Genomic DNA, 26,968 nt, shown 5'->3' with positions numbered 1-26,968 from the left:
GTTCTGCTTTGGTAGGGTTTCACAATACTCCCCTAAATCCACTCATATACCCTTCCCCATATATGGCTATGTTAATTGCTTATCGTTACAGCTACCATTATAATGCTTAGTTATAAAGTAACTAAGATACACACTAGAAGAGTTTCAACTTGTTCTTAAACTTTCCTAATACATAAAACCCCTCTACTGATTAACAGATTTTCAAATATAATCATCTTTTCCTTTGTATTATTGTTTCAACACACAATTTCACCTATTACTAACAAGGCCTGGAGCTCTACAGCTGGCTCTTGGCGGGCTGAGGCGAGGATAGCGGAAGCAGGAAGTAAAGGCTGTCAGCGCAGGCTTTGCCGTTGCTGCTGAGGAGACCGTCAGCGACTGCCAGGGGTCCCTATCGCAGAGTACAGCTCTGTGCCACCGCTCCCTTCCGCTTGCCCCGCTGAGGGGAGCAGACTACAATTCCCGGCGTGCCGCGCAGCACCCACGGCAGCTCTAATTGGCTGCCGCCCCTCCGCCCTTCTCCGGGTGGCGGTGTGAGGCGGGTGGCGGTGCCGAGGTCCCTCGGGTGCTGGGGGCTGGCGGGGCCGCATGGCGGCGGCGTGGGGGGGGTGGCGCGGTGGCCCCGCGTTCCTGCGGGGGGCGCTCGGGGCAGGCCCGCGCCGCGCCTGCAGCTCCGGGGCGCCAGTGCGGACTCCCGCCGCCGCGGCTCAGGTGAGGTCAGCCGGGAGTGAGCAGAGGCGTTGGGACGGAAGGTGGTGGCCGGGGCCTGCGGGAGGGTGCTGCTGCCGCGGGGAGGCCTGTAGTGCCGTTGCCGGAGGTTTGGAGTCCCCGGCCGATGCCTTGCAGTTAAGACAGCGTCGTTTGTGCTTGTGATAACCGAGGGTTGGCCTGGCCGGGGTGCCCGAGCGGAGTGCCCCTGCCATAGCAGTCTGTAGGGCGGGGGGGCCGCAGCTGCAGCCCGCCGGGCTGGGCGCACCAAAGCTGACCCGCGCTTTCCAGTAGGCACGCTTAATTCTGCAACCTGTCCCAGAACGATAGGTGATTTGTATGGTGAACGTGACTTGATTATATGGGTCTGAGCGGGCGTCAACAAAACGTGTAGTAATGTATAATTATATTGCCTTACTTTGCTGAATGTCACCTTTCTTTGGCAGTAAGTAGGACATTCAGAGTCTGGGCTGAACCAGTTCTGTGTTCTCTCCTGATTTGAAGAAGAGGTTACACAACAGCATTTGTTCTTGCCTAGGTCAAAATCGAGTTCTTTGGCAGCTTTTGGTCATTGTGCTCTGTCTGAGTGGTCATGGGGAACTTTGTGACTGAGCTGTTTGTTTGTTCCGTCCCTGATGTGAAATCAACACAGGTGTTCTCCTGATCCAGCTCCTCGTTTCGCTTTTGGTCCTCAGGTCGATCTGATCTCTTGGTGTCCAAATGGAGGAGAAAAAGCTGCACAGAAAGGCAAAGGTTCTGTATAGCAGAAATAGAGTATGACAGGCAGAGTAATCCCATGATTTATTGATTTACTTGCAAGCTCATGGCTGACTTTAAGGAGCAGAAACTAAGCTAAAGCTACTAGTAACCGTCTTTGTGTCACCAACATTGAATGCATTCACTACCATTTATTTACAGAGAGCCAAATGGAGTTGTGCAATTCTTTGTTGAATGCTTACTTGCCTCAGGAGTCTTGAAAGGCTATTGAGTTTCTTCTGCTTTTTCTAAACCATGTACTTTTTTTTTTTTTATTTATTTAACTACTTTTTATGAATCAAGTAGTTCTAACATACATTCAGGAAGACTTTTGAGAGAGCTTGATTACATCAATCATCTCTGAAAGCCCTGTTCCCTTAGGGGATGAATGCCACTAAGAATGGGATGGGTGGTTTGTGTGTGTGGCATAGTAACTGAGGCAGGTGTTCCGGAGTACTTGGGATGTCCTGCGGGGCATGAGAACTCAACAAGCTCACGCAAAAGCAAAGACAATGCAAAATTAGTAACTATAGAGTAGTAATATACTCGCTGCTCATCAGTGTTCTCAGTCTCTCCCAGCATCCATCTGTAGAGGAGCAATTAGTGTTACAGCCATAGGGCAGTGAAACATACTTTAAAATGATGGGGTGTTCAGACATTCAAAGCAAGTGTGAATATTGCTTGACCATCTTTTGGGTTGGTTCTGAAAGTGTTCCTGGGTTCTGTTTAGTTTAATGAGATTTCAGTTGAGTTCAGGGGGTGCAAAGGGGAGAAGAGATTCTGTGTTTAATCCCATTTTAAAATGATCCTTCCAGCTATGGAAGGAAGAACTCTGTGATTCGGGAACTTCAGGAGATGACTGAAAGCTGGTGTCCATTATAAGTCTTTAGGTGAGGTTATAAACGGGGGGTCAGTATAGCAACTGTATTGGTGTTGTGTCATGAGCTTATGTTCAATTTATGACTCTGAGCTTGATACTGCATGCTGGTTTTTGACGTAGTGGAGAATGTATGCATACTATCCATTCTCTATCCTCCTGCGTTTGCTATTTGTACTAACACTTTATATGAATGCTTGGTAAATTATTCCTTCCAGCAGAAAGACTTAATAGCTTTATTTGCGTATTGAATGTCCATTTAGTTCTTAAAATGTTCTGTATATGAAACATGTGATGAAAATGGATGTATTTATAGAATTGAAATTATACTGACCAGATAACCTTACTGGGCAAATACAAGGCTGTAAAAATTTGTTGTCAGTTTTGAAGGTGAAATCAGATATGCCTCGGAAGCTGATCCTAAGTTGTTTACAAATAAACCCTAGAACTTGGATCAGCTTATTACTGGATTGTTTTGCATTGAATGAGCCTGTTTGTACCTTGGTATTTAAGATACAATTGTCAGTCTGGAGGTGTGTGCAGGGTGGTGTCCCTTTTTCCGAAGACTACATAATGGCAGGTAGCAACAGGCTCTATGAAAGCAGCGTTTTCATGGTTGGTTGACTGTGTTCAAGCATTTCTTGACTAATTCACAGTTGACAGGATAGCACCAGACTCCTTTGTTACCTTGTACACATGATGATACTTGTCCAAATTATGTTCTCGAATTAAAAAAAAATCGTATAGGATTACTTATTTCTACTACAACACTGTATTTTCCAGTATAATAGAAAAAGTACATTGTACTTTTAAAATTATTATTATTTTTATTGTAAGCTAGAACTTTATATGCAAAACCGACAACTTTTTGAAACCAAGGAGGAAGATGAGGGGAGTCTTAAGATAGTGAGGCTTGAGAACAGTAACAGTAAGGAACTTAGTTTTTTTTCCTGCTTTTGTTGTATCATTTCTAGTAAATGTCTTCCATCCTAATACAAAGCTTCATTTCAGCTTCCTCCATCTGTTCATGTAGATCCTTTAATTCAGACAGAACCACTTGAAATTTTCTGTGGCCTCCATGAAGTCTTCACCACTGGGATAAAGGGCAGAGTGCAGCTTGTCTTGGAAGACCTCATATGGCCCATATTTTTTGCCAGTCATGTCTGAAACTCTGTGTCCTGGAGCTTCATTTTGTGGGTAGCTGGTCCAAGCTGAGCAGTGTTCTCTGTGCCAGTAACCAGAACTCTAGCACGCTGTGTGGGGTCAACTGTTGGGCAGCAGCTGCTGAGCCCTCAGAAAAATATTTGTTTTGGACTCTTAGCTAAGGCCTCATACTGGCACTTGGCCTGTTTAGACCCATTTCAGCCTCTGTGGTTGTCTAATTTCGAGGTTGAACAAGGACATTATGTCACCACTTCCCTACAGATTATGGTATTAAAGGTGAGGCATGAAACAGAAGAGCTTTTGCTGAGTGATGTCCATGATGCTGGCACAGCAGCATTAGGTAGTGTGGTGAAGGTGGCAGCGCTGATGCACAAACCCAGCAGGATTGCAGGAGCTGAAAGAGGCAGTGGCTGTGAGAGCAGCACTGGCAGTGTTGTTAAGTACCCAGGCTGTGGTGGTCCCTGAGGCCTGTGTTTGCAAGCATTACTGTTTCACAGTGCAGAAGTGTCACTGGGGATAAGGTGAAGGTGGAAAGGTAGAGCAAGTATAGTACTCAATCTTCAGTTTGATAAATAATTAACAGCTCTGTTCTCTTCCCCCTTGTGTTTAACTGAGCATTTCCAGTATCTGTCAGTTTGTGGTGTTCCTGGTGGCTGTTAATACATCTAGTGACAGCTTCAAATTTTGCTGCTTTGTTTAGAATAGAGTTCTCCTCGAAATTACAGGTGAATTGGCAGGTCTGAAGGGCTGACAGATTGTCAAAATATAACTGCTAGGTGCAGTCATCTAAACTCTCATTCGTTCACTACTAGTATAGAACATGGGATTGACAGCCCAGAGAATGAAACTGTTTCTTCACAGATGAGATAAAGCCCACTGTGTCAGGCTCTGCCTCTGATGTGCAGAAGTGTCTCCTGTCAACTATGGAGAGAGGGGTGTGGAGACTGGAGATTATAACCATCCCTTTTAAGTGAAAAAGTTTAGTGCTTGGGCATTGGTGCGTTAAAATACCGACAACCACCCATCTTTCCCAACTGCAGGGAATTGAATAACCCTTTCACTTTAGCTGTGAACTGCATCAGGTAGCTTTTGCTTTCTTCGTGCTCTGAAAGCTCTCACACAGGCTTCAAGTCTAGGTCCTCATCTTGTTCTTCCCCTTCAGAAAATCCTACTCATGCAGCTACTTGATAGAGTGCTTCATCTTTCCCCTGAGTTAACCAGACAGACAGCTGAGTTTCCATCTCTGATATTTGTCCTTCCATGTGGAAATACATCAGTGCTAGGTGCAGTGGCAGTTTTGGTAACACAGGATCCACTCCCACTGGAGCTCAGGCTGATGCTACTGAACTCATGAGTGGCTCCTAATTCCTCTTTGCTGACATCAAACTGGACAGAAACTGAACTAAGCTTAAAAATTTCCATCTCCATTGTTCTTCCTTCCCAGACAAACCCATCTTTGTACACAAGAAGAAGATGAAAAAGATGGAAAGAAACTCTAGTAGCTCTGAAAAACTTTCTTCTTTTTCCCATACCAGCACTGGCTATTTTGCAGCAAGAGAGCAAATGTTATTTCTAACAGGAACTTTAAAGTATCTTGACACCAACTGCCTGTTGAGTGCCTTTTAATACTTCTTCTGCACAGTTCACTTTAGAGAAATTAATGAAGGGCAGTATTTCTCACTTCACTCCCTCCCTGTAAGGCACAGGGAAGGGCAGGATATTCCTACTGTTCTGTCATCAGGTGGAGTGGGTAGGAAAGCCTGGCCCTGAAAAAGGTGCAAAAATGAGATACTGAGGAAAAAACAGGAGAGGAGTGCTACAAGAAAGGCTCAATTAATTTTAGTAAGCATGGGAGTGGTTTCCCTCTTGAATGTGAACACCTTTCCAAAATAGAAGGAAGGAGAACATCAGAAATGAAGCCAGGTGAGAAAGCTGTGCAGTTTAAAATGAAAATAGTGAATGCATAATGAATGCATAATAAATGCAACAGAGACAGCATTTTGAACTTAGTTTCTTGGGGAAACTAAGGTTGTGCAGAACTCATAATGTGTAGGTGCATAGGCTGGATTAAAACCTAGATGGCTTGTGCTGCCTGTGCACATTGGAGAAGATGGGCATGTAGGAACCTCTGTAGGTGTGAGCAGTGTGTGTGACTGTGAAGAGGTTGCCGCTGACACCTTTGGTGCTACAGGGAGGAAAGGCCAGGCCTGGGGAGGGCCTTATCTGTCTGCTGCTGTGGCCACCACTACAAAACAGAAACTGAAAGAGATTGCTTTCTTGTGGCAGAAAAGCAATTACATGGAACTTCTGTTTTATCAGGGGTAAACAGATGCTTTCTGGGCTTTGAAACAGCCACTTTGTGTCTCCTTTATCTTCTCTGACGCCCCTGCAAGGGATGTTCTTAGGGATCTTCTTATCTAACCGCAAAGTTGCTTGGATCAAGCAACTCTATACCCCTCTCCCCCCCCCCCCCCCCCTTTAAACTTGTGAACACCATGTATTCAGCAACAGGTTTGTATCTGCTCCTTCACTGGAGATGAAGTTCACTGTATGCTCAGGAACCCCTTAGCTTCCAATTTTCATAGCTGGCCACTAAGTGTCTGTATGTGGTTAACTAACAGGACAAAATGAAGGTAGTTATTTTAATTATTTTGATCCTGGTTTCACTTTTTCATTTTGTGATGCTATGCAGCTGGCCTCTGTCAGAGTTATTAAATTGGCCTCCTATAAAATACTAATTTAACTGTGATGATGAAAAGACCCCAAACTTGACAGGTTTTATATGAGTTTGTTTGTGGGCATTTGTATCTACTGCCTGAACCAACTATCCACCAGCTAATTAAAGTATGTTGGTAAAATTTTGCTTTTCTGCACTACTGTGATAAGAATTGGTTCAATTGCTATATGTTTCACTGAAGGTATTGAAATATTTTCCAAAAGGAGCAGAGTATTTTCAGCTGTGCTTTACAGGTGTAGAAAAATAGAGATATAACATGGTAGTTTGAAAGTTATGGGCTAAAGGCAGTGGGACTCCCTGAGCTTAGACCTTGCTATAGTGTTCTGGTGTTGGCAGTAGCGATGTTTTAAAGATGCTTGGCATAAACTTGAAATGTATTTGTTTCCATTAGCAGCTACTGGTTTGGGATATTTGATACCTAAAGTGATCAGACGTCATTGTGGAAGGCAAATACTCAGTACTTCCTGAAAACTGTGTTGCTTTAGAATATGTGGCTCTGTGCTTTAAAATACCCAGAAATTGTAAAAGAAATTGCTTTTAATATTCACTTCATGACAGTTAATAAAGACATTATTAAAATTCTGAATCTTTTCATGCAGGCTTGAACAGTTGGAGTGTTCAGGATCGCACATTTCTCTTCCAGTCCCACTGTGCCCTGTATTATTTGTCATCTTTTAACTGAGACAGGCTGTTTGGCAGTATTCTGTTGTATAGGTTTGGACAAGACCATGTTGGAAGTGTTCTTGAAGCAGATAATTGTACACAGCAATAATTTGGTTTTGCTGTTAACAAGATGTTATGTCTTGCACATTAAAGTTGGTTGGGACATGAGCATTCCATCAACTTTTAGTTCTCTCATGCTGAAACACAGGGAGGGACCCTTCTATATGATTTCATTTATCTGAGAGCTTCAGTGAGATTGTGTGGTCTTGTCTCATTGATTCTGGAAAGTGAAGAGACACACAACTGAAAAAAAAGCTGCTTCCTATTCTGCGCAAAAAAACTGAAGCACATGTGGCAGAGAAGTGTATCTTAAAATGCACAGGGAGGAGTGTGATACAGCTCCATGGAATTAAGTAGGGTGTGAAACTTAATAAATGATCAGTTTTGAACATAAATTACATTTTTGTCTTGTGCAGCTGTCCCTGTGAGGCAAAATGGAATAATAATTGTCAGTTGAGTTCAAAGTTAATGTTTATACAGCAAGTTGGCAGGATAACTATTCACATACCTAGCACTTGCTTGTTTTCATTACAGGAATTGCAAAGCTCAGGAAGAGGACGCTTTCTACTGGAACATGCTGCTCCCTTCTCTGCTTTTTTGACAGACAGCTTTGGGCGTCAGCACAACTACTTGCGAATTTCTTTGACTGAGAAATGCAACCTCAGGTGTAAGTGTCTGCTTGCTTGCACAATGACTTTGTACACAATGATGTGCAAAGGCCAAGAACCGAGTTAGGGTACTTACTGCTGTGTTGGCTGTGTGCTGTTTCTTGTCTTCGCAAAGTAATGGTAAAGGATAGACTGATTTGGTGCTGAGCTGTTGGTGGGATGGGGAAGGAGGAAGCAAGCCTAGGGATTCGCCAGAGACAGGTGGGAGTGACAGATCTTTCACAAGAATTGGTGTGGTTTGGGTGATGGTGCTTGTAGATGGCTTGTATGCTATACCCAAAGTATGTGATAAGCATGAAAGCTTGTACCTAGGTGTTCCCAAATTATGTCTACAGAGTCTCTGGAAATGTCCCAGTGCTTGCTAGATCAGTTTGGTGTTGCTGGATGCAGGTTAGATAGCAATAAGATCAGCTTTTCCTTCAAAGTGGATCCGTTGTAATTTTGAGACCTGTCAAATGAGTTCTGGGTTTTCTTCTGAAGGAAAACAGGAAATTGTTAGGAGATTTTTTCTAAGATTTGGTGTATGATCTTATCCATATTTAAGAAAAGCCAAGTCACATTAAAGACAGTTGCATTTGATGTATTTTGCCTATCAATATTAGATTAACTGCTGCTGGTTATTTTTTCCCCATGTATTTCTGTATTCTTTGTTTCAGGTCAGTATTGTATGCCAGAGGAAGGTGTTCAGCTGACCCCTAAATCAGACCTACTCACTACTCAGGAGATAATCACTCTGGCCAAACTGTTTGTGAAAGAAGGTGTAGAAAAGATCCGACTGACAGGAGGAGAGCCACTTATCCGTCCTGATGTGGTTGATATTGTGGGTGAGTTCCAAATAAATACAGTGTGTTTCAAAATGACTTGCTATATATTGATCCAAAACCTATTCTTATCTACTAATACAGTCCAGCAACCTGAAGAATAATTATATATTAAATGATGGTGCTTTTTCCCAACATTGTTCCTTTTGGAAAACTTCTACTTCTGTTCTCCTGCTTAGAGGGAGCTTATATCTTTCCATATTGTAACAGCTGAACTTATCATAGTTTTATTCAGAACCTAGTAGAATTATGCAGCATTGGGGTTAAATCAACAATTAATACAACCATTGTTCTCACTGAGGAGGTACAGTCTATACATGCTTACAAAAAAAAAGAGATTTTCTCTTGTGTTTTTTTTTTTAGGGTTGTTTTTATGTCTTTGTTTTGTTTCCTTGATAACAGATGTCACTTGTTTATCTGTGTTTGATAAGGAATGAAGGAAATGTCTATGTTGTCACAGTTACTGATGAAGACTGTTACTTCAGCGGAAGATAATTTACTGGGTTATTTTTAGAAGTCTAGCTCTTTCAACAGGTATTGTGTAGACTGACTGTGCCTCTTACAGGGGGAGGGATTTGTAGGCTTTTGTGCTGATTTTTTTTCTTTTTTTTTCCTTGAGCCAGGTGGGTTTTTTTTCCCCTTTTCAAAATCTTGTACATTCTGGCTATTATAACAATTCTGTGTAGTGGCAAAGAGTTAGATTAAGGCTATGTAGGTGGGTGTACTTTGGTGTATTGTAGGGAACTGAACTTGTATGTTTCTGCACATCTACTCTTGTAAGTACTGAAGATAAGAAAGGATTAATATTGAAGATGGTCTTGAAAGTAGAGTGCCTGCCTACTGATACACTGAGCTTTGGTGCAGAGAGAACAGTTGGTCTTTGCTCCTGCTTTGTTTTGTTCAGGATTTGGAAGACTTTTATGGTCTTTCCTGAAGGAAGCAGCAGAGCGGTGTAGTAAGTAGAACTGACCTGTTCATAGCTGGGAAAGGTATGGTTAGAGTGAGCTGGCTTAGGTATTCTTGAACCTTGATTGTGAGAAAGCTGCAGTAACTTCATTGTTTTGGAACTCTGGAATTCTGTAGGGCATTTTGCCCATGCATGATAGCTTATTTTTTATTTAGGATTGAGTGCAGCTTTATCATTCACTAGCAGTAGCTGATGGCTTTTTGTACTCATCATGGCTACTCTGATATTGAGGGTGTAAGTTGAGTAGCCAGGTCGCTGCAAAATAATTACAACCTTGCTGCAATTCTGAAGTATTGATACTGGAAGGATAGAAAGCTTTTTTGTTTGTTTGTTTTACAGCATCAATAGAATTCTCAAAGGTTTATTTCTGTGGCTGAAAGAGAGAGATGGATCTTTTTGAACCACTGGGCTTTCATTACTTTGTGTTCTTGTTCACAGTTGAACTTTGTAAGATTCATAGCGATAACTTTAACGGATGACAAGAGAGTAGTGATCTTGGGGTAAAGATAATGGATGTTAAGATGATTGTGCTGTTGCATTAGTTCATTCTGTCATGAATTTGTATCAGCCTGGCTGTTTTTTAAAAAGGCATATTGAAAATTGCCAGATCAAATCTATAAACACTTTATATCTTCTCAGACCTTGGTGTTACACTGTGATGTATAAGCTTGGGACCAAGATAAAAGTCTCAAAACGAAATAGATCCCATGTAGCAACTATGGGAAAACTCACTGAAGGAAAAAATGCCCAAAAATATCTTCTGCAGCATCTTTAGCATTATGTACTGAATTCAGGCTGGCATAGAGTTAATCTGGATTTCTAGATGATTTATAGAAGCTGGCAGCAATATTTTGGGTGCTGAATAGGGTTGAGATTTAAGTTAGGTTTGTTTTCAGCAAACCTTTCTCTTACCCATAAATGGTTTATGAAATACCAGTAAAGCTCAAAAATATTAATGCTGGATTACCATTACTGTATTTTTCTAATACTCAAGTGAAAACTTTGTTGTTTCAACAAACAAAAGGGATTTGATGCACTGTAGGAGACCATGTTATTCAGAGACCTGCTACAGTTTTAATACATGCACATACATAAGCTATGACTCAGCAACTAACACTCACTGAAAGCTAAATCATGTCCTGGTGACTGCTGAGACTTTTCTGAAGCAGCTGACAGTGGAATATAGAATCCATCTCCTTTGAACACACAAAGCTTAAATTATCACTGGATATAAACTGATGGCTGTTTATTATTAATAGTGTGAGAAGTACACTTCTCCACCGATAAAATAATTTTCAGTGGGGTAGGGGATGGTTGGTTAGATGACTGTTTATAGCTACATACACATTTCAAGAGTGAAATGATGTAGAACAGACTTGTTAATGTATTAGGAGATACACATACTTTATCTGTATTTGGTCAGGAGAAATGCAATTGAGAAAATGATTGGAGTGGAACATGTAAGAAGCTTGTCTGTTTAAGAAGATGCTCCTGATCATAAATGAAGAAAGTAAATGTTAAAGGGTATACTTGATTGCTTGAGCCTGACATAGAAGCTTTTAGCTTCATGCTGTTGAATTACAGCATCTGTTATGTTTCCTTTCCTGCTCCACACTTTCATTGGTTGTCTTTGCTTGTCCTGATTGTTGCTAAAGCTGTGACCACTGGTCAGCAAACAGAATTAATACAGGTACAAGGTGAGTTACAAAGTTATGAAATCTCTCTACTCTGTTTTGGACTTGAAGGTCAACAATCAAGAAACCAAGTGACTGCAAATGTTCCGCTTGTTAGCTTGCACAAATAAGGCAGAATGTACTAACTGGTCCTTCTATTTGTTGGTGTTAGTGTTAAGCCTTTGTCTCTTAATTTCTCACGGTAAGCTTCTATCCAAGTTGTTATTACAGGTGTTTCCACATATTAATGTATTTCTAGTGCTGCATCCTGTCTGATGAGGAATAAGGTGCATTGATAACAGCTGCTGCCTGCACTAACTACCCTGATCAATTACAATTTTTTTATTTTTCCCATTTTAGTGCTACTTTTTTTACTTTTCCCATTTTAGGCTGCAGCATGACTTTGATTTTACTCAACGCCTTTATGCATTTTGTATTTCTAGTAATGAAACCTGTATGTCTTTTTTTTGCCTCTTATTAGGAGGTTAAGCATTTTGTGCATTCTGAGGCTGTAAATAAAAGCAGTGGTGTTATATGCTACCCTCTGACTGCAATGTGTATCTTGTGCTCTCACAAAGAGTAGCTTGCTAGTGGTAGCTAGTGTTAAATAATCTTTGCCAAACTTGTGGCAGTAGCATTCATCCTCTAAGAGGTTATTACTCTTCTATTACAACTTCAGGTTCCAAATGTCTTCACAGAGCTCTTATGTTGCAAAATGAAGCTGCTGTGAATTTCAGCATCTTTGGTGTGACCCAGCTTGTCCAATTCTAGAGTTTTTTGCCCATTTTAGGGTGAATATTTTGAGAATAGCTGGGAAATGAGATAAAGCAGAAGTAAAGCTCATATCAACATGAACAAATAGAATAAGGAGGAGAGAAGGGACTAGGAAATATTTGTGCTGTAATTAAAGCTGCCTCAAGAGTAAGGGTTCTTCAAATGTTTCTCAACTAATTAGGGTGGAAAGGAAAATAAGCAAATTACTTTGCCACAGCTCTGTTTCTGCAAGTGGTTTCTGAGGATTTTCTCCTATTTGTTATTGTACTGATAACTGGAGGTTTGAAAGCATGCCCTCTGGAGAACTGGTATGCTGAGGGTTTCTGCATTTGGCTTATGAGAAGGCAGCTGTTTTCTAAATGTTAATCATATGATATTAACTGCTGCTTATGTGGTTTTCTTTCATTAGCCATTTTTTAGTGTCTTGCATAAGCACACTTCAGTTGGCTGGGCTACTACTGTGGGTAATGAAAGTATGTCAGTTGTCAAGTGCAAGTGTTTTGTCCCTTGGAAGCTATTGCCTTGGATTCTCTGTAATGGTCCAGTATGTTGACCTTTTTCTGTTTAGTTCGGAGCATATGTGGTATTTCTTTCAGCAGCTCAGAGTCACAGCTGCTGGTAGCTACCTCTGGGTTAGAACTGGTTATTGATAAAGTATAGTAGGATAAAAGTTCAGGTGTCAGATGTAAAAGGTGTGGCTTGATGCTAATTATTATTGCAAAACACAGAATTCAGTTTGCAAAGCTAGATTGAGGAAAAGATAAACAAAATCAGAGGCTTTCTTCCACCAGTAAAATAGCTATTTACTCTAAGAAATGAAGAACAGAATCAGCATGCATATTCAGTGTTTTGCCTGCAAAAACCTACTGTCTTTCGTACCTTCTGAAATGGATTTATGCTAAAATGGGTCTCTTAAGCCAATACAGCTGGAAGGAGGCTGAAGCACCAAAGTGTCCATGTTTTCCTCACACCCTCAGTGACATTTTTCTTGTTTGTTTCACAGATCTCCTTTTGGGTTTTCTGTGTAACTTATAGTTGAATTACTTCTTTTAAAGTGTTCTATTTACTTTTATTTTCCTAGGTCAACTGCGCAAGTTAGAAGGTCTGAAAACCATTGCTGTCACAACCAATGGGATGAACTTAACCAGATTGCTGCCCCGACTGAAGGAGGCAGGACTGAATGCCATTAACATTAGCCTGGATACCTTGGTCCCAGCTAAATTTGAGTTCATTGTCCGGAGAAAAGGTACAAGGTTGGCTTCTAATGCAACTGTGTTCATACTTGCAGTAGTGTCAAGAGTTGTTTGGCATGTTGTTCAACTTGGTTACTTTGGTAGGGGAGTGAATTGCTATCCTTCCAAGGCTTGAAAATGTAGTCTGTACTAGCTTAATTGATAGTGACTCTTTTCTCTTCTTTCTGCAACCTTTAGGCAGGTAGAGAGTCTTTAATTGGAGCTGGTAGAGTAGAAGATGCTCAACTCAGCACAGTCGGTGGGACTGTGACTACAGTTGACAGTAAATGGCTGATTACTGGTTAGTCATGGACATCAAGACAACTTTCCAAATCTTGTGTTGGTCTCATGTGCTGCTGCTATAGTTAATACTGTCAAAAAAAACAGATGTTCCTGCTATAGCAGACAGGAACTAAGATGCTGCAAGAACAGAACTTATCACAGATAGTGGCAGTTTCTGGAAGCTGTATTTGGGCATGCTAGCAGTGGTCTCCCATTCAAGTACTGATGTTCTCTACTTCCATAATTTTTTAATAGGAATAAACATAAACCATGCCTGAGATCACTTGAGGAGGGCTATTGGCTTTGTAACTTTCATCTAGTTGAGTAGTAATTCCAAGCAAAGTCTCAAAAATGCTTGGGTGTGCCCAGTGTTACAGATTCTTGTCTAAATGAATCATAAAGCTCATTATGAAGTTCAGCTTCGTGGTTGGGCTTCCTTCCAACCTAAAGCTGATTTGATCTTGTGTCATTCTATTTCTGTACAGTAATGTAACTTTTCAGCCTGTGAACGTCTAGTTCAGACAAAACCTTCTCATAGCCACTAGATGGTGCAACAACGCAAGATAAATTTAGAGAAAGGGCTGTAGAAATCTGGGGTGCTGTGAGAAGTAATTTCAATGTTTGAATCACTCTGCTGTCAAGTTCTGCTGGCAGGTGCAAAAAGGTGTCCTTGTCTACAGTCTCACTAAGAGCACTTCTTCAGATTTTTACATCATAATGCCAGAATCTGTTCCTTTCATAAATCTGACTGGAGCATTATCGTTTTGGTGTAGGCTATTGCATTAATCTCGTTGTGCCATGGCACAGTTGGCTTCCAGAGAGTATGTAATGACAAGCAGGTGTGGACTGTGCTCTTTCCTACTGTTCTCTGCATTTGAATATTACCTTGTTTGTGACATTCACTGGAAAAAAAGCCCTTCCTTTGCTACTGAAGGGACAAACCTAATCCTTCAGCTTCCTGAATTATATAGCCACAGCTCTTCATATCTGATTGGAAGCTGTTAGGAATATGCTGCTTAAAAGTAAGCTGAAAGTTTTGGGGGGATAGGGGTAATTTTTATTCATATAAACATCCTCTTCCCCCTTTGAAGAAAAGAAAAAAAAAAAAGTTTTTACCACAAAGAGAGAAATTGCTCAGCTGGATAGCACAGAGAATGAACAGAGAAGTTTCTATGATCCAGTATTTTTAAGGAGGAGAATAAAGTCTCCTTTGGGTTTTTTCTCCTTGGGTTTTTTCCAAGTTAAAAATAATAATGCTGAGTTGGGATTTTTCTTTTATTAAGGGCTGAAATTATATAAATGTATTTTTTTTTTTACTGTGTTCGAGGGTTTTTCATTTAATAGGAGATTTCCATGTACGGAATGAGCAGAGAATAATGTGCCTGCCCTACTGTGCTATCCTGTCTACTGTGGCAGTTCCAGAGGTGACAAGATATAGCTCTATTAAGGTGAGAAGGATTCTTGATCTTAGAGTCCCACAGGCTGGTAAATTCTGTGGAAAGTAAAGGTGGCATCTGATTGTGGAGCTAACCAGGAGCTTGAGAAACTTGGAATGAATTTTTCTGCTCCTCTCTTAAAACCCTAGAATGAATTTCCAGGAGGCAGGAATTTTGTGTCTTTGTGCAAGTGACCTGCAGTACATCTGCTTTTATTCCCAAATGACTGGGACAGAGGGACTGACTATGAGGTGATCAGTGTTTTCACTGATGTATGAAAGCAATTAGAGGACCATAGTATTTCTACTTCTCCCCATCTATCTACCACGTTCTAAGGGCTGAACAAATTTAAAGTACTTTCTTGCAGGTAGCCAGTCTAACTTGTTTTCACAGCCTGTTCCTTCTTTTTTGTTCACTATAGAAAAATCAGATAATATTGTACGGTGATTAAATCATTAAACATTGGCTTTCTTCTTGTAAGGATTGAATGCTGGGAGGTGTCCCACATAGGGTTGGTCTGGATGTGTCTAAGGTTATCTGTGCTTTAAAGTTGGCTAAAGTTATGATTTCAGAAGAAATCTAAACTGATGAAAATATTTAAATATTTCATTGGGTGGAAAAGAAGTTGTCAAGTTTTAAATATCAAACAAAAACTTAAAGAAGTTCTGACCCTTGACCATACTTGCTGACACAATGACATCTAGTATTAATTTCTGCTCTAATGTCTTGGAACATTGTGTTTATTCTTTTTGTTATTCCATTACCACACAAGGACTTTGATCTAGAGAGGGTGTTTCAATAAATGTGACAATAGAAATAAACGCCTAACAGCTTTCCATAAAAAAAGAACAGAAGACTATTAACGTCAAAATAGGAAATGCAGCTACAGATTTCCATTTTTTTTTATTGTAACAGATCTTTATTTTAAATATACCCCTGCCCAAAATTCCTTTAGTAGAAATAACTCATAGTTGTTAATCAGAACAGCTTACTTTGTTTGCAGAAATTTTTGATAGCTGTTCTAAACCACACTCTTGTGCTAGCATGGCAGGAGGTAAGAGGCAGGACTGGGAACGACATTTGAGTTAGATGCATTGCAAGCTGTAATCCTGTTCCATACCTTCACAGTGAGATGAGCCCAGCCATGTGAGTGTTTTGGGTTGACAGTTGGACTCAATGATTTTAAAGGTCTTTTCCAACCTAAATTACTCTGATACTATTCAAACTTGTGGAGGTTTTGATCTTTTGCTTGCTAGTGGTTGCTTCCTGGCCTTTTTAGTTAAGTTTCACCTTTTTGCAATCCTGAAGTCACACAAAAGGTTTTCCAAGCTATTGCAGAGCTTTTTGATTGCATTTGTGGCTCCAGGATGTGCTTACAGCAGTGTATCATTATCTCTTTTGTCACGTTCAGCCTGCAAACTTGCTGAAGTATACCACTGGTACTGCAGACTCACTGGGCACATGCAAAATTAGAAGGTGGTGAAGGAGAAGGGTGACAAGTCATAACTTCAAACAGTTGCTTGCAAGAGTTTTTTCACTGTCTTCTCCTTGCTCTTCACTTCTCCTTTTGCAGCTAGGACTAGTATCAGGACTGGCTCATAAAGCTGTTTCTTCTGCTTTCTGGTGTCCATGCGTAATAATGCCTTTACCAGCCAGAAGGCAGTGAAGTGAAATTTTTTGCATCTTTCCTTTATTTTCTGATTTTGAGCACATCTAATACTAAGTATGCACAGAATATGATTGAATTATTTCTTATTCCTGGTAAAGCACCTACAGACTTTTGGAAAATATTGCCCTTTTGCTAGCATGTGTAAAGTATTTGCTGTTGACTACATCTTTGGAAGAAGGAGCTCAGTCTCATACAGTGTTTGGTTTCTCGTACCTGAGTTTAGTGTGCAGAACAGGATGGGAGCTTAAGTGTATTACCTAGCAGTACAGGAGACTTATTCACAAACATGGTGACAGTATTTGAGCACACCCGCTCACCAGAAATGCATACCCAGAGCTTGGTAACTTGCTAACTCATTCTTGTTGCTATCACATTGTTTCTCTGCCAGCTGATGAGTATGGCAGAGAAGGAATAATATGTCAAATCTAAAACTGATATCTTGATGAAAGGTCTTAACTTTGTTTAAAATTGAAGGTGTGGTTTGAATGAGATGATTAAGATGCTTTCCTAAAGGTTTTTGGAATTCCAGAATTGCATTGTTACTTTATTTTTCTTCCAAGTTTAAGAAGAACATGTATGGGTAAAGATACTTGCCCTAAATTAACTATCTATCTCTCTCTACCTGGGAGGAGCTGACAAGTGGAGGCCACACTAAAATGGTAGGGTGAGGCTGGGCATTTTTGGGGGGGGGGGGGGGGGGTACTGGTGTAGTTTGAGCCTCTTTACTTGCAGGTCTTCTTACCTGCAGCCCTGTTTGCTGAATCAGATTGTTTTTTTTTTCTTGTACTTAATAAGTAACCTCCTTTTGCATTCTGTATTTAAACAGGAGAAATAATTTTTTTTTTCTTTTTATATCTTAGGCTTTCACAAGGTAATGGAAGGAATCCACAAAGCCACTGAACTTGGCTACCGTCCTGTTAAGGTAAAGCCAGTGTTCATTTACTCTGAAACTGTTGTGTTTTACCATAATTGTGATTAAAAGATGCAGTTCACCTGATGAGGAATTTGTTATTCTCTCCCATAAATAAATTTTAGTAAAACTGAAAAGAACTATAGTAGATTGAAGATTGTGTTCAGAGGCAATGGGAGAAATCTGTATAATCTCATTGCATAGCTGAGGGTGCTTGTCTGACCCAACTGTGAACTTGGCCAGGGGAGTTAGTTAACAGGTAGAAAACTACCCTGCATAAAAGACATCAGTTTTCTCTTGGCTTATCTCCTTAGCTGCTTAGAGCAGACTCTGATGAGTGCCAGTGTCAGGGAGAGTGAAAGGGAGTCCTTCTTTGGGGTGCAGGTAAACCAGTAACATGAAACTTCACCATGACTCAGCTGTTTGAGATTCTGCAGCTGTGGTTCCCTTCAGTTTTTCCAGTATTTGGGAAGATCTATTATGTGTGAGTGGTTTAGGCCATAGAGCTATGAAAAAACAGTTGAAATTAAACTACTTTTTAGGCTTTCCTGGAAGATCTTAAGAGTCATGATGCATGATGCTCAGACATACAGATTTGCCTTACCACCAGGGAGTGTTTCAGCAACTGCATAGCTATCTTTCTCTACAGATAAAGCAAAGAGGACCTGAGGCTCCAGTGTAAATATTGTTTATGAGGAATATCCAGAAAACTCGGTTTCAACCTGCTTTGGAGGAAAGCAGAACCAGTCCTGGAGCCTATGGTTATGGAGTGCACTGTGAACACTTCTGGATCTGGGGAATTTGCCTATGCCATAAATAGTGCTGTAGAAGGTCCCCTGCCAGTGCTTTTGCAGAAGCTGTACAACATAAGAATGGGGAGTGAAATTGTCATTTTAGACAGTAAATACTGCCATACACTAGATGAGTAAGATGATGCCTTTGTTGCCTAGCTCTTGTTAGTCACCTTGCTAAATGGAGAAATAAAAACTTTAATGTTGTTGGATGCAAAAACTTAAAGGCAAGCTTGGCAGAAATGATCATCTGTATCATTGCAGTCCTGCCGAATTCTCTCATCATTTTTGCTTGCAAAAAAAAAACCCAAAAGTTCTTTTTATGTTGCCTTCTACAAGGACTGTGAAACCTCATGTTAAGAGGGAATAAAGTCATACTCTGCTCGCTAATTTCAGGTGTTTGCTTTTCCTGTAGGTAAACTGTGTGGTGATGCGAGGCTTCAATGAAGATGAACTGCTGGGCTTTGTGGATTTCACAAAGGATCTGCCCCTTGATGTGCGGTTCATAGAATACATGCCCTTTGATGGTAAGCAGTCTGCTTTGAGATTCTTCATGGCAGGCAGTGTGCCTTGGAGACAGATGAATCTAGTTTGTGATTATTCACCCTGTTGACTTGTCTCTTGAAGTTCTGGTGAGCTCTTTTGGGGAATTAGGAATTGCTTTAAGTTTTATGTTGTATCTTTTGCAGCTTACCTGTCTTCCTGGGATAAGCTGGAGAAGGATTGGTGGCAGGATTAGTGGGGGCTGGGATACCTACAGGAAAAACTGAGATTTGTGGAGAATGTAAATGTGGTTCTCTGCTAACTAAAAAATATATATACCAGAGTTTAAAGTTATGCTGGTTTTGTTAATTCTAGGCAATAAATGGAACTTCAAGAAGATGGTGAGCTACAAAGAAATGCTTGATACAATTAAACAGCAATGGCCTGAATTGGAGAAATTGTCCTGTGAAACTTCCAGCACAGCTAAGGTTGGGGTTAGACAAAGATCATGTGAAATGTGTCCCCATTCTTTCCCTGCCCTTAATCCCCAAATTCTCCCAAATTTAGCATTTATATTTGACAATCAAAATAAAAATACTCAGTGTGGTAACTGTAGGATTTTGATCAAGGTGCCTGCCTGTGATTTGACTCATCACAGTCTTTACCTTTAGAAATACAATGTGTTTATTGTGTGCCACAGTCAGATATAAAGAATTTAAGGCCAGTATCCTGTATTTACAATTTTTATAACTGTCTGCACATCAACAAGCCAGATGAAACAGTTGTTCAGTGAAATAACAGAACTGCTTTAGAGTGTGTAGTGTCACATGGGGAGTTTCTAGCCTACATGAATCTATGGCTTGTGGTTGCTTGAGTACTGGCATCACCAGTCATTTGATAAGTACAAGAGCAAACATTTAACGAGCTTGTGAATTTCCAGGAAAAGGCAGAATAAACAGGAACCCCTGACAAAGCTGACTTTTTTTTTTTCTTATTCTGCTGTAACCTTAGAATTCAAGAAAATCTGTGGTCTTTGGACAAATGCAGCAGTAAAAGTGAGGAGTAGATGTTTGACTTTTTTTTTTTTCCTCCTCTGTATTTCTGTAGAGTTACAAAGTGCCACATTTCCAGGGCCAAATCAGCTTTATCACCTCCATGTCAGAGCACTTCTGCGGATCCTGCAGTCGGCTGAGGATAACAGCAGATGGGAATCTAAAAGTTGGTAGTGAAACAGGATTCTCTTTGCTTTCATGTGGCAAGAGTAATGTTGAAATTCTTCCCTCCAAAGTAGCTGTGATGTAAAGTAGGATGGAAAGATACTTAATTATAAACAGGAGTTAGCTGGTAATCCTGTATGTATTCTTGTTCAAGCTTGTTGGGCTGTTAGGGAGATGTTACATCACCTTTTTTTGGTTTCTCTGTTTTGCTACCATAGTTAACTTCACTTGTAAAACATGGTTGCAAGGCCAGGAAATATAAACATTTGTTTTAATCTTAGATGCAAAATCATCTTAAACATGTGACAAGCAGATGATTTCCCACTAAAAAGAGGATCCAAGCAGCTGCGAGGGCTGGCTTTTGTGTTTCACAAGGATCCTGTCATGTTTCACCAAACATCTTCTTGCAACTCTTCTCATTCAAAAGCAGCCCTTACATTTGTGGAGCGGCTGTAGGAAAGGGAAGGGGAATAACTATTTCTTGCCACGTTGAAGCTGGCAGTTTCTGGGGGAATATTAAAGTTTTCAATTAAAAACTGGCATTTGCACATTGTCACCTGATATTGACAACAGCTGTGCTGCTGTTTAACGTCAGATGACCAAGGCAGCCTGAAGGCCCAGTGAGCTTGCATTACGTAAACATCCCAGGTTGTCTATGTGTGTACATAAAGAGAGATAAAGAAAAAAATCTCCATAAGTGTTCTTTTTCTTCAGTAGGATGGGCCTGTTCAAACCTCTTTACTCTGAGTTTAGGATGAAATACTTGTAGTAGCTATTTACTTTATTATTTCTCATTTCTCCTCTTTGTTTGTTTGGGTCGGCTGTAGGTGTGCCTTTTTGGGAATTCAGAAGTGTCCTTGAGAGATCACTTACGGTCAGGTGCCTCAGAGGAAGAGTTGGTTCAAGTCATTGGAGCAGCAGTGGGCAGGAAGAAGAAACAGCATGCTGGTATGTTTGTTGTACCTGAGAAATAACAGCAGTGACTAGAGAAAGCAATGTCCTGGTACTGCTGCAGAATGCATTGACTTGCCAGGAGAAGGAAGGAAAGGAAAGCTTCTTGAATGAAGCTGCATTATTTAAGGAAAGTATTTTCCCATCTGATAAGAGTATTATCTTGTAGAAAGCTGGTAACGTACCAGTCCTGCAGATACTCCAGAGTCTGAATGTTAGTTTTGAGTCTTCTAAGTTTCCACATGAGCTAGAATCTGGACCATCTACAAGTCTTTCAGGCTGACTTTTGTCTTTAAAGAGATGCAAATACCACTGCTCACAACAGCAGCAAAGTGTAAAACTAAGTAAAAATTGATGGAGTTGTGCTGGATCCCTTTGCTGTAAAATAAGTACCAAAATGAAATTGAGCTGTTGGTCCAATTACTGCATTAAATGACAAATCCCTTTTTGAGTGTGCAGAAATTCGTAACCACCCATCTATTGCTCTGCATAAGGTCATGACACAGGTTCCATGATGATGCAGTCCCATCCTCAGGTTAGATTAACCTTCTGAATTTATATTCATAACAACTGTATTTCAGTCACATCTGTACTTAACCATATTTTTGTAATCTGGCTGCAGCTGGGAATGCTGACCTAATATATGAACTGGCTGTATGATTACGCTAAAAATACACTTCGGTCCTTTTGTTCTCTTGCAGATTCTGCCAGTTTACTAACAGTTGGTTTTGCCCTTTTTGCATGATGTGTAAAACAAATGTAAAGGGAATTTTTAAATCTGGGCATAGATTAACTTCAAAGTTCATTGGTTTGCCCAGATAAAATAGTGCTGTGTAAATATAAGGGAAGGGGTAGAAGGATTTGGTTCCTTTACATTCAGGCCATTCATTTCTGACTTTCTGATTAAGGGAAAAGAGTGTTTTTCCCCTCTAGTAAAGCCATTTTGCCATCAGCAGCATTTACCTGGCATTGTCTGTCATCTTCCAATTTGTGTTAATCCCAGTGTTGTCCCTGGGGCCCTCTGTGATTGGACAGCTCTGAACTAGAGCACTGTTAACAGCTTATCCATGGAAGTAATACAGTTAAATGCTATTGTTAAGAAACAAGAGTCTCAAATTATCTGAATTCTGTAGTAGGGAGACTATAATTCAGATTAGGGAAAGCTTTCTGGGAAAGGGTTCTACAGTTTGATAGAGCCATAGCAGCTGGATGCTTGGAGGCTGTGGCAGCTATGGTTTTAAATAATACCATGCTGGATTTCCCTTCCTCCAGCTTCCTCAGTCTTTACTGAGCTTTGATTTTCCTAGCATGCAGGTTGCACTGTGAAGAGCAGAAAACACAATATGTAAACCAGATGCATGAGTTCAAACCTAAAAAGCTAGGATTTTTATGTGTTCCTTATTTTATTTCTAGGCATGTTTAACATTTCCCAGATGAAAAACCGGCCAATGATCCTGATTGGTGGGTGATAAATCAGTACGTAATAAACATACAATGATTTTGTTTGCTTTTTGTCTTTGGGGGAGCAGGGTGGATTGGGCTTTCAAGTCTAACTCGTGTTTGGGTCTGGCTTAGGTTTAGACAAAGAAATGGATTTCTATAAAAGGCAGTTGTGGTTCACAAGCTGAAGTAAAAGAGGAGAAAGGTCTAATGTCCCTACCAAGCCTTATTCAAGACCATAGTGCTTGTACTTCTCTTGCCTTTATTAGGAAATAGGATCTACAGCGGTCTTCTACCATAGGTTTTCACTGGGACTGTTTTCCCTTTGTTGCCCCACTTTAAAGGTCCATCACTTTTTCCATGTTGTGTGGTGCTGGATTGTATTTCTCTGTTTGATTGCTTTTGCTCTTTTGTATTTGGCCACTACTGTGTTGTGTTCCAGGAAGAGGGGAAAGAGGACCCTCTGTTTTAAGTGGGTATTGACTTTCTCCATAAGGAGTAATGTTCTGTTTTGGAGTTTTATTTCTGGGGGGTTGTTTTGGGGGTTTTATTTTCTAATAGTATTTCATCTTTAAAAATAGCACTTATATTAAATATATTTATATAAAATAGCATTATATTAAATATATAAATATATTTATATTAGATAGCATTTTATATTTAATAGCATATATACTAAACTCTTGACAGCTCACAGGGACCTACGTAATTTTTCAGGATGCATTTGAAAAAATCTCCACATGCCAAAGTTAGCATTCATAGCAATGTTTGTATGGCTACAGCTCTGATCCATCCAGTTTCCTTTTGAGTAGTGCTTTAACATTGTCTAACACACTGTAAGGGAGGCACAGCCTGTCCAGGTCCTCCCCCAGCTGTTCCGTGTCTCTTTGAGACTAACTGCTGGCAGTCACTGCAGACTGGAGATGAGTGGAGAGTATCCCACTGTGACACATGGGGACTCATTAGGAGATTTCCCAACTGTGTTTTGAATTACTTACAAACTTCAAATCGTGCTGGCATGCGAGCAGTCAGTGGGGGTGTGTATATGGAATTAATTTAATGAAACTTAATGAATGCTGTGGAAATCACTAATTGGTTTTGCTAGTCCCAGGGAGCCAAACCTGGCTTCTTCCCTGCACTGCTGTTGTCCAATCCTTTTGCTGTATGGTTTGTATCCCATTTCGCTTAATCAAAATATTCCTTTTGGCAGGTTGCTGTCCTCATGGGTTCACTTCAGTTATGGGAATTTCCTCTGTAATTTAAGTTATCTCCTGCCTTCCTCCTACCCCCAGGATTGTGCTAGTTGTAAGCTAACACAATTAAACTTCAGGTGCAGTAACACAGTAACAGAATATAAGGAGATGCAGTGTATGAGATGGTTTCAGTTGTGTTGTATGTAGTGCTGTAGGAAACTTTTTTTTTGTATATGAGCAATTTGGGTGAAAATAGAGATGACTAGGTAGAACTTGAAGAAAATTAGATTGTGATTGTTAGGAAAAGCAAAGATGTTTTGCACGCATTACTGCCTATTACTGTTTTTTTTACTTATCACTACTTGAGCAAACAGCACTTCTCTTCCCTGCTCCCACCCATGTGTGTCTACACTGTAGAATTAAATACTAGTCTACCTTTGCAGTCCAGCTTCTGAAGACATGACACCTTGCCAGAGGTTTAGCTTGAGCTTTAAAGCTAATCAAAAAATCCAGAAGACAGTACTTTGAGTTCCTGGATTTCAAAAGGAGTATTCATGTTAGGCACCATTGTATAAAGAGAGAGGGAATGAAAGAGTAAGAATAATTTTCAGTGTTCCTCTAAAGCAGAGCAATGTTGCACTCAAAACATTTATGTCCATTTAATTCCATTCCTCTGAGGGTAAACACATTAACACTGAACTTGCAGGAATCTTAATTTTAGTGGGTAGGCCATCACTTGCAGATCAAAAAGGGACTTTGCCTGAATTTAGATGACTGCAGGGATTTAAAAAAAAACAAAAACAAAAAGACCTTGAAATCTTGGATTGATTTAAACTTTCAGATCAACGTTTGGAGGGTATTATGGATGAAAAAGCCACTAAGCACATCAGAGGCTGACACTAATAAGAAAAAGAGATTGCTTGGTTTGTTTTTAAAGAAAGAGGGCATGGTGGCACAACCAATGCTGTGTCTGTTACTGTTGTGTGGACAGTCCAAGGGGATTCTTGTAAGCGTGGTCTAATTCCAAATTTCTCAGACCAAAGAGAGCAGGAGCTCCAGAAAAAGAGAAACATGCTTATCAATGAGGCTATTAAACTAGTGCTTAACCGCTTACCTCTATACTGCTGTCTCTTCACTTACAAAACAAATCACTATTTATGCATGAAAAAGGCTCCTTGTCTTGACAGTTGGCATTTAGCCTTCTGCAAATGCCAAAACCAAGGGATTAAATGGTGAAAAGGGGGAGGAGGGCTTACTACTTCTCTGCCAGCTGGAAACTGCCAGCTCAGCTTGGAACACACTTCTGAGTAGATTTAAAATCTATATGTCAATGAGAGGAGCATGATTTTTCCAGTGTTTAAACTTCAGCTGTCATTAACATGGTAAGAGCTGTTAATAATAAAAGAGCTTCCCATCACAGAGCCACCCTCTGAACTCACAGACACTGCAGTTGCAGTGCTTCTGCTTCCTGCTGTCCTTAGGTGCTGGCATGACCCTTCCCTGCCAACAGGGATGGAAGCAGGAAGTGTAGCTGCCTGTGCTGGGAGGAAGGTGCTTGGAAAGGCAAAGTTGAAAATCTGAGTGCAAGAATTTCCTATTAACCCTTTCAAGCCTTTGAAAGAAGGCTGCTGCTGGGACAATCTCAAATGGATGCTGAGATGCTGTGACTCTTTTCTTCAGAATGGATGTTCTTATAAGCTTTCTTGGCTGCTGTTTCTCAGTGTTCATAGTTTTGAAAGCAAGTTGTTTCTTCTTATCAGAGACCTTGAAATAAGTGGTTTGAGTCTTTGGATTGGTAATAACAACTACCAGATGCATGGAACCGATGAGAGAGAAAGGCTTGAGGATAAAAGGGGATGTTTGGAGGCTTATTGAGGTTTTTGCAGTACAGAAAGTCCCAAGCAGTGCTTTGACAGGCTTCTCAGGTACTGCAGACTCAGCTTAGCTTTCCAGTTAATAATATGCATTCTCATGTTACTCATGGTTTTTCCCCTCTAGAACCTGCATTGATCCTGTTCCCACTATGCCAAGATGCCCTACAGAATTCCCCAAATTCAAAACAGTGGGGTCACACATTCAGCCATTGGCTGACTTTGAGAGCAAGATTCCCCAAACAAATGAGGAAAGCATTAATGGAAAACAAGCTTACAGGGCAACTCTACTTGCCAAGATCTTGCCCAGAGCAACAGTGGCATATAACAACAGGAATTCTGCAACCACATCTTAGAGGTCCCTGTGTCTTCCAGAAGGACCCAAGCTCCACATTTGACCTAAAGTGCCTTGATGCTTCTCCTGTAAACCAAGTTTCAGTGGACTACCAGTCCAAAGGGGCAAGTCCAAGATCAGAATTGGGCACTATGGTATCTCGTGCCTCTGACAGCTTAACTCACACTGATGAAGAAGGACGGGCCACAATGGTTGATGTTGGAGGGAAATCAGATTCAAGAAGAAGTGCTGTTGCTGTTGCTGTGGTCCACCTGGGTGAGAAGGCATTTGGGATGGTAAGGCAGAACCAGGTGAAGAAGGGGAATGTGCTGGCAGTGGCCCAGGTTGCAGGAATTCAGGGAGCCAAGCTGACGAGCCAGTTGATCCCATTGTGTCACAACATCCCCCTCAACCATGTGGAGGTGTCTCTGAGCCTGGATGAGGACAGATATGCAGTGGTTATTCGCAGTGCCTGTCAGACCTGGGGGAGGACAGGGGTGGAGATGGAAGCTCTAACAGCTGTCAGCCTGGCTGCCCTGACTGTGTATGATATGTGCAAAGCAGTTACTCATGACATTGTGATTGAAGAGGTGAGGTTGCTTAGTAAGACAGGTGGCCAGAGGGGAGACTTCTCAAGAGTTTAGATCATACCAGACACTTCCGTGTGATCACTGCTGATGTTTGGCCTTTTACAGAACTACCTTTGCTTAGCTGGTAGGCTTGGAGACCTCAGCAGGTGTACCCTACAGCAACCCTAAAACTCCAGTTTGCCTTACACTGTCAACTTAACTGCTGGAGCCACTTATCCCTGTTGATAACCTGTTTTTTAGAGAACAAGCTTCTCCACTCTGCCAGTACCTAAATTTCACTGTCCTTACCATGAGCTAGAGCCAAGATCCCTAGTCATGCCACAGAGTTGGGTTTGTTTTTCCTTCTTACTGTGAAATATTTGCAGCTGCCGTCATCACACCATGCAACTGTGAGTTCTGGAAATGAAGCAAGTGCTGAAAGTGCTGTTATTTGGCAACTGTTTCTAAGTCAAGGATTAAGATTTCAGAATTGTGTCCGTATTTCTCCCTGATGTTTTTGATTGAATTTAGAAGGTGACAGTGAGGAGAACACAGCTTGGGAACCTTATCATAAAGCAGAGATTATAGCTGGGGAACAGCCAGGTTCAGATATGCAGCTCCCATCCCTTTACTTTGCTATTTCTTCCCCTGCCTGCAAATGGAAATATCCACTTACCAGTTTCAAAAGAAAAAAAGATGTCAGCTACTCAGTTCTCTTCTCT

At 40.8% G+C, this 26,968-nt stretch overlaps 1 protein-coding gene across 4 annotated transcripts; it reads left to right on the top strand.

Moving 5' to 3' along the window:
• The first annotated feature begins 561 nt into the window (after window positions 1-561).
• MOCS1 (molybdenum cofactor synthesis 1) lies at window positions 562-26,459 on the top strand. 4 transcript variants are annotated; one of them, XM_057429998.1, is made up of 11 exons: window positions 562-711; window positions 7,500-7,632; window positions 8,290-8,457; window positions 12,950-13,114; window positions 17,348-17,409; window positions 18,604-18,715; window positions 19,047-19,159; window positions 19,779-19,889; window positions 20,716-20,836; window positions 22,253-22,300; window positions 25,471-26,459. In XM_057429998.1, exons 1-11 carry the CDS (start codon window positions 589-591, stop codon window positions 26,319-26,321), a joined length of 2,007 nt encoding a protein of 668 aa, XP_057285981.1. In that variant the 5' UTR covers window positions 562-588; the 3' UTR covers window positions 26,322-26,459. The 4 variants fall into 4 exon arrangements, with proteins under 4 accessions (XP_057285981.1, XP_057285984.1, XP_057285982.1 ...); XM_057430001.1 differs by having other exon boundaries at window positions 22,253-22,315; window positions 25,471-25,599; XM_057430000.1 differs by having other exon boundaries at window positions 564-716.
• The last annotated feature ends 509 nt before the right edge of the window (window positions 26,460-26,968 follow it).

The sequence above is a fragment of the Pezoporus wallicus genome, unplaced genomic scaffold (genome assembly GCF_028554395.1).
Source record: "Pezoporus wallicus isolate ANWC-B61680 ecotype Strahan unplaced genomic scaffold, APGP_CSIRO_Pwel_v1 contig_5353, whole genome shotgun sequence".
Lineage (NCBI taxonomy): Eukaryota > Metazoa > Chordata > Aves > Psittaciformes > Psittacidae > Pezoporus > Pezoporus wallicus.
This window is presented reverse-complemented; position numbering and strand designations above follow the sequence as displayed.